This window comes from Narcine bancroftii, chromosome 4 (genome assembly GCF_036971445.1).
Source record: "Narcine bancroftii isolate sNarBan1 chromosome 4, sNarBan1.hap1, whole genome shotgun sequence".
Lineage (NCBI taxonomy): Eukaryota > Metazoa > Chordata > Chondrichthyes > Torpediniformes > Narcinidae > Narcine > Narcine bancroftii.
This window is the reverse complement of record NC_091472.1, coordinates 81,808,915-81,826,866: the sequence shown is the minus strand read 5'-3', so window position 1 is coordinate 81,826,866 and position 17,952 is coordinate 81,808,915. Positions and strand designations below refer to the sequence as shown.

At 37.8% G+C, this 17,952-nt stretch overlaps 1 protein-coding gene across 4 annotated transcripts in view; it reads right to left on the bottom strand.

The window, feature by feature from the left end:
- LOC138760742 (uncharacterized) overlaps window positions 1-17,952 on the bottom strand; it is a 133,096-nt gene that overhangs the window by 21,072 nt on the left and 94,072 nt on the right. For all 4 annotated transcript variants that reach the window (XM_069931765.1, XM_069931763.1, XM_069931766.1 and 1 more), the window contains 3 exons: window positions 15,649-15,886; window positions 4,331-4,416; window positions 755-918 (listed from right to left, as the gene is read on the bottom strand). In XM_069931765.1, coding sequence (XP_069787866.1) covers window positions 755-918; window positions 4,331-4,416; window positions 15,649-15,886 — 488 coding nt within the window. The remainder of the gene's footprint in view (window positions 1-754; window positions 919-4,330; window positions 4,417-15,648; window positions 15,887-17,952) is intronic.

The window sequence follows — 17,952 nt, the reverse complement described above, 5'->3', positions numbered from 1 at the left end:
TGACTAGGCCTTTTTGGTAGATTGATCTGTTCCAGGAGAGTCTTTTTGGGAAGCAAAGTGCTTCTTTTCAATTGCGACTAACAGTAGAGGTCACTTGGAGAGATTGCTTCATTTTAAGTGTGACTAGCAGTGAAGTTACTTGGAAAGACTGGTGCCAGGGTCTTGGAAGCTTCATGGAGGCTGCCCAGTTCGAGTCTCGCCTACAAAAGGACCAGGAGTGTTTTGACCACAGCTCGTTTGGATGGACATTTCTTCAAAGGCAATGCAAGGAGAATTTGTGAGTCTGTAGTCGCCACAACTCTGGTCTTCCCATCAAATTTCAAAGGCCTACGCTTCAACACTGAATTTGAAAGAATGAACTTTGAAGTAACTTTCTAGATTTTGGCCTGGAATGTAATGGTTTGGGGATAGTAATGAATGTAATGAATGGCTGGGGATAGATTTAGTGTCAAAGATAGTTTAAGAGTTAAGACAGTAGCTTAAGAATAAGAAATAAAATTAGTGTTTTAAAATTTAACACTGTCTGCTTCATTGTCCATTGCTGCTCGTTACACTTATTCCGTTACACTCACGACAAGATCAATTCAAATGGAATTTGAGTCACTGATCTCCCCAAAATTATGGCATCCCATGTTGTTTGAAATTACTGAAGATATCCTAGACAGACAGACATGGTAAAATGTTGGACTGCATAACACCATGACACCTCGTGATTGGATTATTGAAATCATTGAAACAATTAGTTTGCAATTACCTCTGGTGCCATTTTAATTACTTCATGGTAATAATTTTGAGCATCAGCAGATTTTTCATCGATGCGTGTTAAAGCACGAGCCAGTCCTAAGCGATATGCAAAGGAAATACGGTTTATGCCTGGTGAGATCTGTGGTGTCTTAGCATGCTGAGTATCATTGCTGGCTGAAAGAAGTAAAAGAAAGAACATTATGTTAATTGTTTGGTTGTTTTAATCAAATATTATAAATGCACAAATCAAACATAAATGACATTTATTTTGTTTTAGTGTCTTTATATCCAGATTGTCATAAATAATTGAATGATAAAGGAAGTAATTTCATATTATTTATTTAGAGTGTTAACATCCACTCTAACAAGTCAGAAAAAAAATTGCAAATATTTGACTTAGATTTCACTTCCTAAAAATAGAAGATCTGAAAGGAGCAGTGGGATCTAGCAGAGAGGAGATGTAGTGGTAGCATTTATAGTCTACTCAAAAATAACAAGTACCATATTTGATGGCAATATATGACCTTTCTCCACCCCCCCCCCACCCAAAATTGCCTCAAAAAACCACCTAAAGTCTTATATGAGAAGGTGACATTTTGGAGCCACCATTTTGGGCACTGTAGTGGAGGCTTTCATCTACAAGATGGCGACTGGAGGAAAGCACTCAGTTAAAAGTTGTAATGTATGCTAAGGAGCATGGTAATAGTGTGGTGGCAGCTAAAGTTTTGAGTGCTGCCTACAGCAAAAATGGTACATGAATGGAGAACCCAAGAAAAATGGCTAGAGGCTGCTAAAAAGGATAAACGTAACCTTTATTGTCCAGCCCCACGTTGGCCACAACTTGAGAAGGAGTTTAAAAAGAAAACTGGTACAAAATGAAAGAGAAGCAGGGAAATGTGTTTCTACCAAGATGATAATTCATAAGGCCAGGAGGTTAGGAGAGGAACAAAGGCATAAGGATTTTACTGGAACAGAAGGTTGGTGTTACCGGTTCATGAAACAACACGGTTTATCAATACGTACAAAACCATAGATGGCACAGAAAATGCTAGTAGATTATGGACAAAATATAAGAATTTCATAAGTTTGTAATAAATGCATGAAAAAGAACTTGTTTTGAACTGAGCTAAATAGGGAACATGGATGAAGTTCTAGTAATATTTGATGTACCATCCAACAAACTGTGAGTGTTAAAGGAGCTAAAACCATCATAATAAAAAAAAACACTGGTTATGAAAAGACACACTATACAGTAGTTCTGGCCTGTGGTGCTGCTGGCACAAAACTGCCACCATTTGTAATATTTAAAAGAAAGACTCACCCTAAAAAAAATTACTACGCGGTGTATTTGTTCATGTTCATCCAAAAGGGTTGGATGGATGTAGCTGGAATCAAATTAAGGTTGCAGAAATTATGGTGAAGGACTCTTACGAAAACCTGCCCTTTGGTCTGGGATCAGTTCCGGGCACACAGAACTGAAAAGGTTAAAAAAAAGGGGTGCAAACTGAAAACCCAGATGGCTGTTATTCCTGGTGGTCTGACAAGCCAATTGCCAGCCTTTAGATGTGTGTATAAACAAGCCACTTAAAAAAAACATGAGGAAACACTGGAACAAACGAATGGGAGAAAACGACCATGCATTAATACGACGAGGAAGAGTGAAATGTTCTAACATTATACAGGTGTGTGAGTGGGTGAAGACTTCTTGGGACATTGTAAGAGCTGCAATTCTTGTTAAGGCTTTTAAGAAGTGTGGAATTAGTATTGCCCTTGATTGCACTGAGGACGATGGATTATTTGAAGATAGTGATATCAGCCGTAGTGATGCTGAGTTTTTGGGCTTTGATAGTGATGTTGTTGATAAATGTTCAGGTAACAAAGATGATTAAAGTTTTTGTTACGGAATGTTTTATTGTGCTTTTGTCAATGATAATTCGTACTTGTTTTAATGTTCTCTTATTAAAGGTTTTCTATTGTTAATCACTGCAGTATTAATATTAAAACAAGTTTTACCAATGTTCTAGTTGCATGTTCTGTCCAATTTTTACCTGTCAATACACTAAAACTAATTTTTCATAAAATTTCACACTAAAAATGGGGGGGGGGTTCTTATATGCCATTGGGTCTTATATGGTGTTAAATACGGTAATTAAAAATTTCCTTTCCATTTAGAATTCTACTCTAGAATTTTAAAACATTCATAATAATCTTGTGCTGTTACTGTGGTATAAATGCCTTGCGTACAGATGTACCACCAATAGTTATACTAACTGGCATGCAATGTTCATAGTTATAGATATTAGTGAAAGGTCAGAACTGAACTAATTATTTTCTTTGACTCAACTATCAATCCTCTTTTGTTAAGTCTGGATTCATATCTCATGAACAAGGAGCCGTGCAAATGCTGTCCATGTAGGTACAATTATGGTTCTCAATGGTCAAGATGTAATTAATCATCAGCTAAGAATTTTTGGCTGATGAAGATTGTCTTGTGGCATTCTCTGGAGTGTCACTTTGGGTTTACAACATTTGCATTCATTTATCTTTCAAACAAATGAATTCAGCTTCAAGGTTAACATGCTTTGATGCCAACAAATGGTTCAGAATCACTTTGCATTTTATAAATCTACATTATCATCCAATAAATAATTTAATTTCAAGATGAACAAAATGTTAAATAATAGAGGAGCCAGTTTTCATAATAACGAGGATTGATTAAAAACAATTTGAACAAGTAAATAAAAGCATCCAAGTGAAATATTAATGACATTTGAAAAAGAAGGTGGGCGGGAAGGTTTATGGACAATTAATCAATGAAATCTTCCACAACCATGTTAAACTCTCTTTTACTTCATCGGAGTTTCCTTTTTACATTACTGGTAAGCACTACATCATTAAAATATGACAGCAGGTCCAAGCACAAGCTCTCGAAATTCCCCAAGATACAGCAATCAGTGGGCTGAAATATATCAACTGAAATGTGTCCTGAGACTGTTCCTACATATTTCCCTATATGCCATGAAACTTTGGAAAGGGTGTAAAATTTGTTTCAAAAGAGGAGATAAATGGCTTCAGTGCGTCGAGCAATTAAACTCTTGGATACAGTCATTATGAAAGAAGTGTTTGGAAGGGCATAATGATAAGAAACAGGTTTAAGACAATGCAAGTAACAGTGAATTTTATGTAGTGGGTTGTGGAGTGCACTGGTAGATGTATTTAAAAATGTAAAACAGGAAAAGAACAGAGGGAGTGGGATGAATTGAAGGGCTCTTTGAAAGAATCTGCTCAGTTACAATGGACTAAACAACTCTTTTTGTGCTGTATTTCTCTGTGATTAGAACTTTTAATGATTCTAATTTAACAATCTCCATATTAAAATCTTTCTCCCACAGGATGGCAATTTGAAAATAGCATAATTGTCATTTATTAATCACAAATGCAAACATCATATTTATCAGTCTGATCAGAACATAGTCAAATTATATAAACTCTGTCAAATACTGTAATAATAAAGTACAGGTTCATGATATTATTTCATTGACTATAAATACAAGGCATTTCTTTGAAATACTCCTTTGCTTCTTACAAGTGCCCGTCGTTTGGACTGATTCTTTCGCAGGCGCCTTTTCTGTGGCTTTGCCAGCAGGAGCAGGTTTGGCTATTGCACGGCCCCTGGTGGAAAATTCAAAACATATTGATCAGGATCAATCACAACAAATGATGAATTTAAAGCCTTATAAAATAATCCTCTTCATCCTTTATGTAGTTTATATGGTACAGCATATTCCCTTCATCAATGCACCTTGATAGAGAATTCATAAAATAACTTTAGGACAATGCAATCGTTCATCAAACAGGGAACTGCAATTCAATAGCAGAATGAGAGACATATAAAGTATGAACACAGCACTAATTACTCAGGCTGAACAGCCAATTTTTGTGCTACATTCTCTGTGATACATTCTTTGATAAGGGATTATATTTTATATTTCTCAAAACTACAACCTTAATTTCCAAAGTATGGAAGATTTTGGCTTCTCATAAATTCTCTCATTTCAGAAAAGTGATTGCATTGGAGAGGTATAAAAGAAACTTATGAAGATGCTTCCAGGCATAGAAAACTGCAGCTCTGAGGAAAAGTTAGAGACATCAGAGACAAGTTGCCCAATTTGTCCCATGCTGACCAAGGTGACTATCTGAGCTAGTCCCTGAGTCTCAATGTGAACAAGACAAAAGAAATGATTGTGGACTTCTGGAGGACTAGGAAAGACCACCCTCCACTATACATTAATAGCTTGGTAGTGGAGAACACAAAGTTCCTCAGAGTCCTCATAAGAAGTGACCTATCTTGGATACATAACATCTCCTCAGTTATCAGAAAGGCACAACCACGCTTCCACTTCCTTAGAAGGTCGAGGTGGGCAAGACTACAGGCCACCATTCTGTCAAATTTGAACAACAGCTCTATAGAGATCGTCCTGGCCAGCTGCATCATAGTATGCTACAGTTGCTGGAGAGCATCAGATCGGAGGTCAATCCACAGGAATCTAAAAGTGGCAGGGAGGATCGCTGAGGTCGGCCTTCCCTCAATCAATGGAATTTAGTGGATCATTGCTTAGAGAGGGCTCGCAAAATCAGGAAGGACCCCTACCAACACGCACACAGCATCTTCCAGTTACTCCCTTTAGGAAAAAGATACAGATGTATTAACATCACCAGACTAAGGAACAGCTTCTTCCTATGTGCAGCGAAAAACAACTCTCCATGACTCAAATATTTATCAACAATAGTTATTTTAATATACGTACATATGAAGTGGATATATGTATCTCTGTGTGTAATGTCTGTACACGTGTTTTGCACTGTGGACTAGAGAATGTGCTGTTTCATCTGATTGTACTGGTACAATTGGACAACAAATAAACTTGAACTTGATTTTCCTGTCTTTGGTCCATTTTATTTTAAATATTTCCTATCTGTGAATCTGTTCAAAAGCATTTTAAATGTTGTAATTGTACCAACCTCTACCATGTCTGCAAGCAGTTCATTCCACATACATATCATCCTCTGTGTGTAAAACCTGTCCCTCAGGTCTCTTTAACTCTTAAACCACTGTCCTCTAGTTTTGGACTCCCTACCCTGGGAAGAAGACTAGGACCATCTCACCTTTTTCCTGGCTTAGCCTTGTGTCCAGTCTGAAATAAAGTCATAAAGTTAGCCATCGTGCAGTCTTCCAGTATCTCATCCATTACTAATGACAATTTCTGCCAGGACCCTAGCAATTTCACCCAAACTTGCCACAATATCCTGGGATACATTTGGTCATGCCCTGAAATTTATCTATTTTATGTGCCTCAAGACTACCAACACTTCCTTAACTTCCATGACCTCCCCAATGGTAAATAAAAATGAGAATTATTCATTTAAGATCTCACCCATCTTTGACGGCTTCGCATAGACACAACACTGATCCCTAAGGGGACTTACTCTGTCCCCAGCTACTCATTTGTTCTTAATAGATATATAATCTTTTAGATTCTCCTTTACTTTTTCTGTCACAACTATCTCATGTCACCCTTTTTCACTGATTTTCTTCCTAACATTCCTTAAGGGATTTACTTGATCCCAGCTGCCTATATCTGACACAAGCCCCCTTTTTCCTCATCACCCAGGGTTCTCCAATTATTGCCAGCCTTACCTTTCACTCTAACAGGAACATGTTGGTTCTGAAATCTCCTGATCTCACTTTGAAAAGTCTCCAACTTATCAGACATTCTTTTACCTGCTACTAGCCTCTTCCAAGAGATTGCTGAGGCATGGTCAATGATTTTTTTGTGTCTACCCTGGCCACAGATTGGTATCAGAAGATTGGAGAATGACAAATGTAGTCACCTTGTTTTAAAAAAAAAGTTAATATGGAGAGTCCTGGGAATTAGAGACCAGTAAGTCTTGCATCAGTGCTGTGCAAATTGTTGAGGATTCTGAGGGACAGGATTTATGACTATTTAGAGAGGTGTTGTCTGGTCAGGGATAGTCAGCTTCGCTTTGTGAAGGTCAAGTCATGCCTCACAAGAGTAATTGAGTTTTTGAGCAAGTAACAAAAGAAATTGATGAAGTTACGGCAGTAGATATGGTGTATATAGATTTTAGGAAGGCATTTGATAAGGTCCCCCATGGTTGACATGATCCATGGAACCTTGGCTGTGTGGATTCAGAATTAGCTTGTCTGCAGAAAGTAGAGGGTAGTAGGAGATAGAACATTTTCTGACTGGAGATCAGTGTCAAATAGAGTTCTGTAGGGTCTATTGTGGAACCCCTGCTCTTTGTGAATTGTATAAAAGACCTAGACAAATAATTAGAAGGATGCATCAGTAAGTTTGCAGATGAAACAAAGGTTGGAGGCGTTGTGGATATTGTAGAAGGTTGATGTAGATTATAACAGGATATAGACAAGTTGTAGAGTTGGGTGGAGAAGAGGCAGATAGAGTTCAATCCAGATAAGAGTGAACTGATGAATTTGGAAGGTCGAACTTGAAGGCGGAACATATGGTTAATGGCAGGCCTCTTAATAGTGTGGAAGAACAGAGCGATCTTGTGGTTCAAATCCATAGATCTGTCAAGGTTGCTGCGCAAGTTGATAGGATAATTAAAAAGGCTTATGATATGCTGGCCTTCATTAGTTGGGGGATTGAGTTCAAGAGTTGAGAGGTAATGTTGCAGCTCGATAAAACGTTGGTTTGACCTCACTTGGAATATTATGTGCATTTCTGGCTACCTTGTTACAGGAAGGATGTGAAAAGGGTGCAGAGGAGATGTACCAGGAAGTTGCCTGAATTGAAGAACTAGTCTTATAAGACAAGGTTAAAATAGCTAGGCCTTTTATCCTTGGAGTGAAGAAGGATGATAGGTGTCATAATTAAGGTCTACAAGATTATGGGGGGCATAGGTAGGAGGGACAGCCAGCAGATTTTTTTCCAGGACAACAGTGGCAAATACCAGAGGATGTCTGTATAAGGTGAGGGGAGGAAAGTTTAAGGGAGGTGACAGGGGTAAATTTTTTAAAAATTTACAGACGCCTGGAATGCTTTGCCAAGGGTAGTGGTGGAGGCTGTTAAAATAGGGATATTTAAAAGACTCTTGGACAGGCATATAGATGCAAGAAAAATAGAGAGTTATGGGTATGAGGTAGGGAATATTTAGATGGTTGAATAGGTTTACAGAGGTGGGCAAAACATTGTGGGCCTATTCTGTGCTGGAAATTGCAATTCCAAACTGAAAAAGCTCCAAATGGTCAACTGGTCTGAAATAATCTGTGGCAAAGGAAACAAGAGTTAATGTCTCAGGTCATTGATCTTCCAAGAGCATCAGGATAGACCAATTTAAAGTAATCAGTAGAAAGATTGGGAAAAATAGAAAAAGCAGAGGTTGGCATGGTTTGGAATTCTCTATAATAAAAAGAAAATCCGTGGCTCATTTTAAAAGTACCTGATCTTGGTCTTAAAGAGCTGTCACCCGAAGGACTACAGATGAAGTGCTGAAGATGGGATTAAGCTCTGGAAATGTACATGATGTTCTGCATGACTTCCTTCTGCATTACAACTTTCCTATGATTCATTGTTCAAAGAGAAGGAAGGCCTTTGTTCAAGAGTTACATTGCAAATGCACCCAGAAAATAAACTGAGGCTAAATATTTCAAGTAGGAAAATTCATCAACAAGCCATTACAATTTTGTTTCCTGATAACTGATAGCACTTTGTGACATTTGTTTCAGTTTTCCACCATATGCAGTTTTTTTTTTAAAAACTGGAATTCATGGGATTTCTCTGAGAGAAAACATCAATTTTAATGGACCAAATAGCATCTTTCAATATTGTAAAAAGAAGTTTGAAAAATAAAATTCCTGTTCCCTCTGCATCTTGCAGATGGGCATACTTCAAAAGGCATCATCACACAACTTCATGTCTCCAACTGCATCAACATTACTTCCTATTCCATCATCATGGGTCACCCATCCATTCAAGTGTACCCATGCCAATTAAGAAATGGTTAGCCAGTCAAATTGTATGTTATACTGGTATAATACATCTCATGCAAAAAACTGTCAGTATAAAAACAATGTCAATATTTTTATCAATGTTCTGAGTCCCTTGCAGAGTTGCTTGGAAACTGAACTCACAAACCACCTGCCTGCTAAAACCTGGGAGAGGTCTCCAAACACTAAGATGATTGTTTAGATCAGCTTTATAAGTATCATATATTTTGGTATACAAGTTTACTCTTGAAACCTTAAAAAAAACACACACACAAATCGGGTTGTCTTATACACCAGATACAAAAGTGTAACATTAAATTCAACTAAAAAAAAACTGCTTGACGCAGATGCATTGTATAAGATGACCCAAAACACCAAAAAAAAGAACCCAACCTGCAACAAATTTTCAAGCTACATTATAAATAAATTTTTATTGAAAACAAAACACATTTAAAATCCTACGAAATCACTATGATCATCTGAGGCAAAGAGCTCAGCAAGCACATCCAGAGTCTCATTGATTATACAGACAGCATATGAGTTGGCTTCCGCTTCGTTGTCAATGTCCCACAATAAATCATCCTCTGTACCATCCAATGCACTAGAGATACTGCACTTTTTGAAAGATTTTATTAGTTTCCCCTTCCACTTTATCCCATGCTTTTTTAAAACAAAACTTTATTTATAATTTCAAAATACATATATATACAAAACAAACAAGACAAACTAAAATAAACAAAACTAGCTTCCCCTCTCCCACCCCCCCACCCACAACAGACCCCTCAAGGGGAGCAAAAATAAATATATATCAGTTAATTACATATGCTGTGTGGTATGCCAAACTTACATTGAAAAAAATTAAGATATTTCCAAACCCATAAATTTCAAATAAGGTGACCGTATATGAACGAAAAAAGAATAATTATTATGCAAATTATATGCAATTTTCTCCATATAAATAAAGGATCTCAACTCATTATGCCAGTAGGTTATATTTAATTCCACATTATCTTTCCATGTAACCGCAATACATTTCCACACTACCGCTAATGCTAAACAAACAAATGCCATCTGAAACTTGTCCAACTGTAAACCAGTGACTAAAGATACGGTATAACCCAACAAAAAAGTTAATGGATCTAATGGTAATTTAATCTTAAATAATTTTTCCAAAAAGACTTTAATTTTTTTCCTCAGAATGGTTGAACCTTATCACAAAACCAAACTGCATGTACAAATGTTCCAGTATGAAGTCCACATCTAAAGCATAAATCTGAATTACTAAAACCATATCTTTTTAACTTCTTGGGAGTCAAGTATAGATGATGTAAAAAAATTATAATTAAATAAACTATATCTTACATTAAGTAATTGAGTCACACTATCTTGACACATAACTTCCCATTCCTCCTGAGATATATCAAAAGATAAATCTTCTTCCCATTTAATTCTGGATTTACTTAAATCTTATCTTGTAGCAAGGCATACATGTCTGAAATAAATCGTTTTTTTAATGTGTCCAAAATCAAAAGCTCAAACTTAGTTAATTTAGGTAGCATCATTTCTCTTCCAAAATTATCTATCACTAAAGCTTTCAAATATACAAATAAAAAATTAGATGGTATCCTAAATTTTTCCCTAAGGCTAGTAAAAGAAAGAAACTGTCAGTTTTCAAAACAATCATCGATCACTTTTGTACCTTTAGAGTTCCAAATCTTTAAATACAAACTATTCATTGAAAAAGGAATAACTTTATTTTGATATAACGGGGTTTGGGCCATAATCTTACCCCCAGAATCTATAACAGAATTTCTTTTAGTCCAAATTACTAATAAATATTTTAAAACCAGCATATTATATCCCTGTAACAAACAGCAATTCCACTTAAATATAAATTGATGAACCTGTAACTCAGAGATACAAGCCAATTCAACTTTAGCCCAACCAGGAGGTTGATTGACATCTAACATTCTATTGACAAATCTTAATTGTGCGGCCTCATAATAATTCTGAAAATGAGGCAGTTGAAGTCCACCTACAGCATATTTCCAAGGCAATTTCTGCAATGCTACCCTAGTTAATTTACCTTTCCACAAAAACCTTCTCACCGCAGTATTCAAATCCTGAAAAAATACCTTTAGAAGTGGACATGGGATTGATTGAAAAAAATATTGAATACATGGAAAGATAATCAACTTGATACAATTCATGTGACCTTCTAATGTTAAAGGAAGGTCTTTCCACTTATTCTAATCCATTTTACTTTTTTAAATAACAGTACATAATTTAATTTATATAAAGATTGATAATTTATGTCAACAATTACCCCATAATATTTAATTTTATTAGACCATCGCAACTTTGTAATCTGTTTACACTCAGTCTAATCATCATCTGAAACTGGTAATAATTCACTTTTATTCCAATTTACTTTATACCCAGACATATTGCTCCAAACACTTTTGTAAATGTTTCAAGGATTGTTCTGGATGTGTTAAATATATCAACAGATCATCTGAAAATAAATTAATCTTATATTCATCTTCTGCAATTTTTATTCCTTTAATATTATCATTTTGTCTAATTGTTTGAGCTAATGGCTCTATGACCAATGCAAATAAAGCTGGTGACAATGGACAACCTTGATGCGTTGATCTTGATAATTTAAATGACGAAGAAGTTTGACTATTCGTCACCACCCTAGCAACTGGATTTTTATATAATGCCTTAACCCAACCAGTAAAAAATGGCCCAAATTTAAATTTTTCTAATACTTTAAATAAAAAATGCCATTCCACATGATCAAATACTTTTTCCGCATCAAGGTTGGGCTGATGTCTCGATGCATTGATCAAAGAAATCAATCTAAGAATATTATCTGAAGCATACCTATTCTTAATGAAACCTGCTTGATCAACATGTACCAATTGTGGCAAATATTTCACAAGTCTGTTTGCTAATACTTTAGCTACCATTTTATAATCTACATTCAATAAAGAAATTGGTCAATATGAAGCTACTTTCAAAGGGTCTCTGTTTTTCTTTGGAATTACTGTAATTATCGCTCTTGAAAAAGAATCACCCACAGTTAGTAATTCCCTAAAAAAACTGGGTGTGGTAAACCCCACTGGAGGCAGATGACTATCAAAGATATCAGTGCCATCCACGTCCCCCCAGCCAAAAATACAATATATATAATGTAATACCACATCATAGAAATATTCAGCCCTGCGACTCCAGCCCCAAAAATTGGTTCAAATCTTCAAACATCAATAAGACTATGTGTTAAAACCTCCTTCTTTCCATCTTTCCCACCTTTCCCATTCTTTCCATTCTGTCCATTTCTATTTCCATTGGCCCTTCTTTTAGGCGACGACGGCGAGATTCTTCCCTGACCACATAAATCTGGTAACGAATTAGCAAAAACCAATGCATCATGATCATTCTCAAAAAATTGAGACTGATAATTGCCATAAAAAACCTTCAACACTGCAGGGTATCGAAAAGCAAACTTATATACTTTCTGTCACAACACATCTTTAGCCGAATTAAAGTCCCGTCGACGTCTAATAATTTCTTGATTCAAATCAGCATAGAAGAAAACTCTATTATTCTGACTCATCATTGGAGCTTGAATTTGTCTTCCCTTCTGTGCCGCCAACCATAGAATAATTTCTCTATCCTGATAATTCAGGCACCAAATTAACACTGCTCGTGATGGTTGTCCCGGTAACAGTTTCCTCCTTAACGATCTATGTGCCCTCTCCAATACTAAACAACCCAGAAAGAACTCTTTATCCAATATCTCAGGGATCCAGTTCTTAAAATTTTTTATTGGATCTGCACCTTCAATATCTTCTGGAAGGCCCACAATTTTTACATTATTTCTTCAACGTTGATTTTCCAATGAATCAATTTTTTTCAATTAATCTCTTCTTAATTCCCAAATCCACAAATGAATCTTCCACTTTCTCTATTTTATCTTTATTACGCACAACTTGCTCTTTATATTCAGAGAAAGCTGACTCAAGATTTTTTAAATTTTCTTGTACTACATCTACTGAAGCAAGGCATTTATTAACATCTCTCTTAAGTGTAGATATATCTTCAGAGACATTAAACATTGTAGATTGCATTTGAGTCATTTGATGAGACATAGTATCCATATGGTAAGCAATCTCTTCCAGCACAGTAAAAATAGAGTTCAGTCCAGATTCCAGTCCCACATCTTGAGACCCACCTTCTACAAGCTCCTCCTCCAATTGTTCATGTGAACTGGCCATGAAAGATAAGTCTTTTTCTTGTTCCAGCGTTGTCAGGGCTTTTCCTGTGTGGCTGCGGGTCTGAACACCCGACGACGGCACCCCAACCACATCGGGGCGTCACCACTCAGGCCCCCTCACAGACCACACACGCTCCAATAAATTGTGAACTCTGAAAGCACCACGCATGCCTGACAGGGCCAAGAGCCGCGCAGGGGCAGTTTCCAGCGCCTTCCTGCGCGTCCCCGACTCCCCCGACGGCAGTGTGGGCCAAAGGGGTCTTTGTTCAGTCGAGTCGCCCACACACCCGACATCACGAACGCGCGGGTCAACGTCAGTCGATTTCATCAAGAAGCCGTCGCCATCTTGCAGGGTCAAGAACAGTGCCGGCGTAATACTTAGCCTAGCTGGAGTTCTCTGTGGCTTGGAAGTTCCTGATGGTAACTCAGTGGTTCCAACTGGACAGGTAGGCCTCAGTTCTTCAACGCTTTTAAAAAGTAGGTTTTTCTGTAGTCGAGTCTTAGGTTTTTTAATATTAGCCGCCATTATAGACAACTAATGTACTTAGAAGCAGAAATAAAACGTTTATATACTTAGATTATAGTTTAAAAACGGGTGTTTAAAAAAACTGGCTGGGGAGGATTAGGACCACACGTCTGCCCTCCACACCATCTCCCCCCTCGTTCACTTTTCTCATCAAGAATCAATTTATCTGAATCTTAAAAACATGCATAAATTCAGCTGGTCTTGAGGAAGTGAGCTCCAAAGCCTCATGAGATTCTTACAGAAACATATTTTAATTTTTGTGTTAAGTAGGTATCTCCTAATTTTCCCACTTCTAGATTCTTTCACAACATCTCCAATTCAATATACCAAGTCCTCAGGATTTTTTAAAACTTTATAATTTCAGTATTACAGTCAAAAATATTCAAAAACTATACAAATTAAATGTACGGTACTAATAGCACATTAAAATTCTTAAAAAGTAAAAATTACATGATTCAAACATTTGGGCAGCACACTTATTTTAGTGGTTAGCTCAATGCTATTTTAGCTCCAGTGACTGGGACTGGAGTTCAAATCCCACACTGTCTGTAAGGAGTTTGTATGTTCCCCCTGTGTCTTTGTGGGTTTCCTCTGGGTGCTCTGGTTTCCTCTCACCCTTCAAAAAAAATTCTGGGAATGCAGGTCAGTTGGGTGTAATTAGGTAGCACAGGCTCGTGGGCCAAAACGACCTGTTACTGTGGTGTATGTCTAAATTTAATTTAAAATAAAAAAAATGAATCAATCAAATCAAAATTATGAACAATATACACTTTTTCCTTGTACCGTTCTAATGTATGGGCTTGCTGTTCCCATTTCTTTTCTGCCTTTGCCCAGGAACTGAGTGCAGCTATCCAGCGTAAGTGCTGGGAAGTCTCTGGAAATTTCAATTCTGTTGCTGGATTTCAGTAGGCCCTGCATCAGATTGCAGTCAGGGACTATTTTGTTTTCCATTGTTTGTAAGCACAGAACCAGATTATGAAGGAAATTGTTCACAGTTGTGCATAAAACTGTTGGTGTTGATGCAGAACACGCCGTTCATTCTCTTTTATTGTAATTATGTCTTTATTCCAGCATCCCAGATGGAAACCTATTCTTCTTAATTTTTCTCCAATTCTGGAATCAAATGACTAAGTATCACTCACAGTGGTAAGAATTTGTTTTTCCAAGTAGGTTTGATATTTAGCTTCATGGGCATTCTCATGAATTTGTGATTCATCTCAAAATTCTGCTCCACTTGGAGCACTTTCAGGGAAACAATTCCTGTCCAAATGCAGCAAACTTTGATCAGCGCATAGACTTCTCCTGCTCCTGGCAGTATCAAAAATCATTGCCTTAACTTGTTCTACCCAGAAAGACAAACACGAATGTCACTTGCCAAAATCAACTATGGTCAAACAATATCCTTATTTAAAAGGATAACTTCCACTTTTGGGTAAAACAATGGCAGCACAGTTACTGTATCATTAGCACAACGCTATTACAGTGCCTGCGACTTGGGTTCAAATCCAGCACTGTCTGGGTGCTTCGCATGGGATCAGTAGGTTAATTAGTCACAGAGATGTATTTAGACAGCATGAGCTCACAGGCTGGACAGGCGTGCTTCCATTCTGCATCTCTAAATTAAATCACATTTTAAAAAATGTAAAACAATGTTGGGATTCCCTCACCAAAATCTTCCAGGACACTTTTTACACTCACTGCTGAGAATAAGAAAGTTACCTAAGAGTTGAAGAATTGAGAAACCAAAAAGATGATTCCTTTTAGTTGGCCCTGGGGAAAACAATTAAGGATGAAAAAAAGTATTTAAAATATATATTTTAATCAATCAAGATTTGGAATGGTGAACATTTCTGTTCCATGAACAGCTAGAATATGGTTAGGTGACTAAAAATTGTTTATCATTATTAGTTCTCAGAGATTAAAACTAATTATCTGTGTTTCTTTGTATATTTTGTTCATAATTCTGTTGCCTTTTGTTTTGGCTAAAACAAATGCTTGTCCCCTATAAATAATGTATAGATTAGCAATAATGTTCATACTAATTCTCACTTATTCACACATTACCTGGCACCTTTGGTAATTTCACTTGCTTTGCTATGCCTTATAAGAGAGGGTTTTGATTGTACTGTGGATCCTTTTATGGCAGTGGCTCTGCCTCTGGCAGCTCCACCTCTTGCAATAGCAGACGAAGTGCTTGCACCTTTTGCTCCTGGCTGCTCCTGCTTCTGCTCCTGGTCATCCTTCTGCTGCTGCTGAGATTTTTTGCTTTCATCCCATTTCCTGTCATGCCACCATTTCTGTTCTGAAGAACCAAAAAGTAAATGCTTGTTTATACCATGTCACATTTCATTATTATTTAACATTGGTTAACTCTCATGTTTTCTTTTATTTTGTGCATAAATTTCAATATTCTGTTAATTTTAAAACCGAGTGAGACTTTGGTAGTGGCTATACTGTTAAATCTACTACCCTGAATTTTGAGGCTATGTCCTCTAGTTCTGGCCTATTCTAGCAATAGAAATAACTTGCCTACCTCTTTCTTATCTATGCTTTCCATAATTTTATATGCTTCCATAAGATCCCATCTCATTCTTCTAAATTCCAGGGAGTACAGTTCCAGATGACTCAATGTCTCTTCATAGGCTAACCTCCTCATTTCTGGAATCAACCTGGTGAACCTTCTCTGCATTGCATTCAAAGCCAGTACACCCTTCCTCAAGTAAAAAGACCAGGATTGTATGTAATGTTCCAGATGTGGTCTCACCAACACCTTGTAGACAATAGACAATAGACAATAGGAGCTGGAGTAGGCCATAGATCATGGCTGATCATTACCATCAGTACCCCTTTCCAGCCTTATCCCCATAACCCTTAACTCCGATACCCACAAGAGTCTTATCTAACTCTCTTTTGAACATAGTCAGCGAATCCGCCTCTACCACCCTCTGTGGCAGAGCATTCCACAGATTCACACTTCTCTGGGTAAAAAAATGCTTTCTCATCTCCGTCCTAAAGGGCCTACCCTGTATTCTTAAACTATGCCCTCTAGTCCTCGTCTCCCCCATTATTGGGAACAAGTAATCAGACTTCACCTTGTCTATCCCCCTGATGATTTTATATACGTCAATCATGTCCCCCCTCATCCTTCTAAACTCCAATGGATACAAGTCCAGTTTTTCTAGCCTTGCTGCATATGACAACCCTGCCATCCCTGGAACTAACCTTGTAAATCTGCGCTGCACACCCTCTATAGCTAGTATGTCCTTCCTCAAGTTTGGAGACCAGAACTGGACGCAATACTCCAGGTGGGGTCTCACCAGGGCCCTGTATAACTGCAGAAGGGCTTCTCTGTTCCTATACTCCAATCCCCTCTTTATCAAAGCCAACATTCCATTTGCCTTCTTCACAGCTTTCTGAACCTGCATGCTAGCCTTCAGTGACCGGTGAACAAGTACACCCAGATCCATTTGCACTTCCCCACTCCCTAGCTTGTCTCCATTTAAATAATACTCAGCTTTCCTATTACTTCCCCCAAAATGAATAACCTCACATTTGTTCACATTGAAATTCATCTTCCATTTAGCCGCCCAAGTCCCTCTGCATTTTCCTTACATCCTCCTCACACCCCACACCGCCACCCAGTTTAGTGTCATCTGCAAATTTGCTCATGTTATTCACAATCCCCTCATCCAAATCATCAACATAAACTACAAACAACTGAGGACCCAACACCGATCCCTGAGGCACTCCACTCGTCACATCCTGCCATTCTGAAAAAGACCCATTCACTCCAACCCTTTGTTTCCTATCTCTTAACCAATTTCCTATCCATGTCAGCACCTTACCTCCAATACCATGCTCCCTGATCTTGCCCACTGGACTCCCGTGCGGTACCTTATCAAAGGCCTTCTGGAAGTCCAAATACACCACATCCACTGGCTCTCCCGAGTCCACCCTCTTTGTCACATCCTCAAAAAATTCCAGAAGGTTAGTCAAGCATGACTTACCCTTAAGGAATCCATGCTGACTAGCCCTTATACTATTATTACTGACTAAGTGTTCTGCTATTTCTCCTTTTATGATGGACTCCAATATCTTCCCCACCACTGATGTCAGGCTAACCGGTCTATAATTTCCCGTTTTCTCCCTCCCTCCTTTCTTAAAAAGTGGCACCACATCAGCCACTCTCCAATCCTCAGGGACCTCCCCGGAATCTATGGAACTTTGGAAAATGTCGACCAGTGCCTCCACAATTTCCATAGCCACCTCTTTAAGCACCCTAGGATGCAGCCCATCAGGCCCAGGGGATTTATCAGCCCTCAGTCCCAACAATTTACTCATAACCTCCTGCTTCTGGATCCGGATATC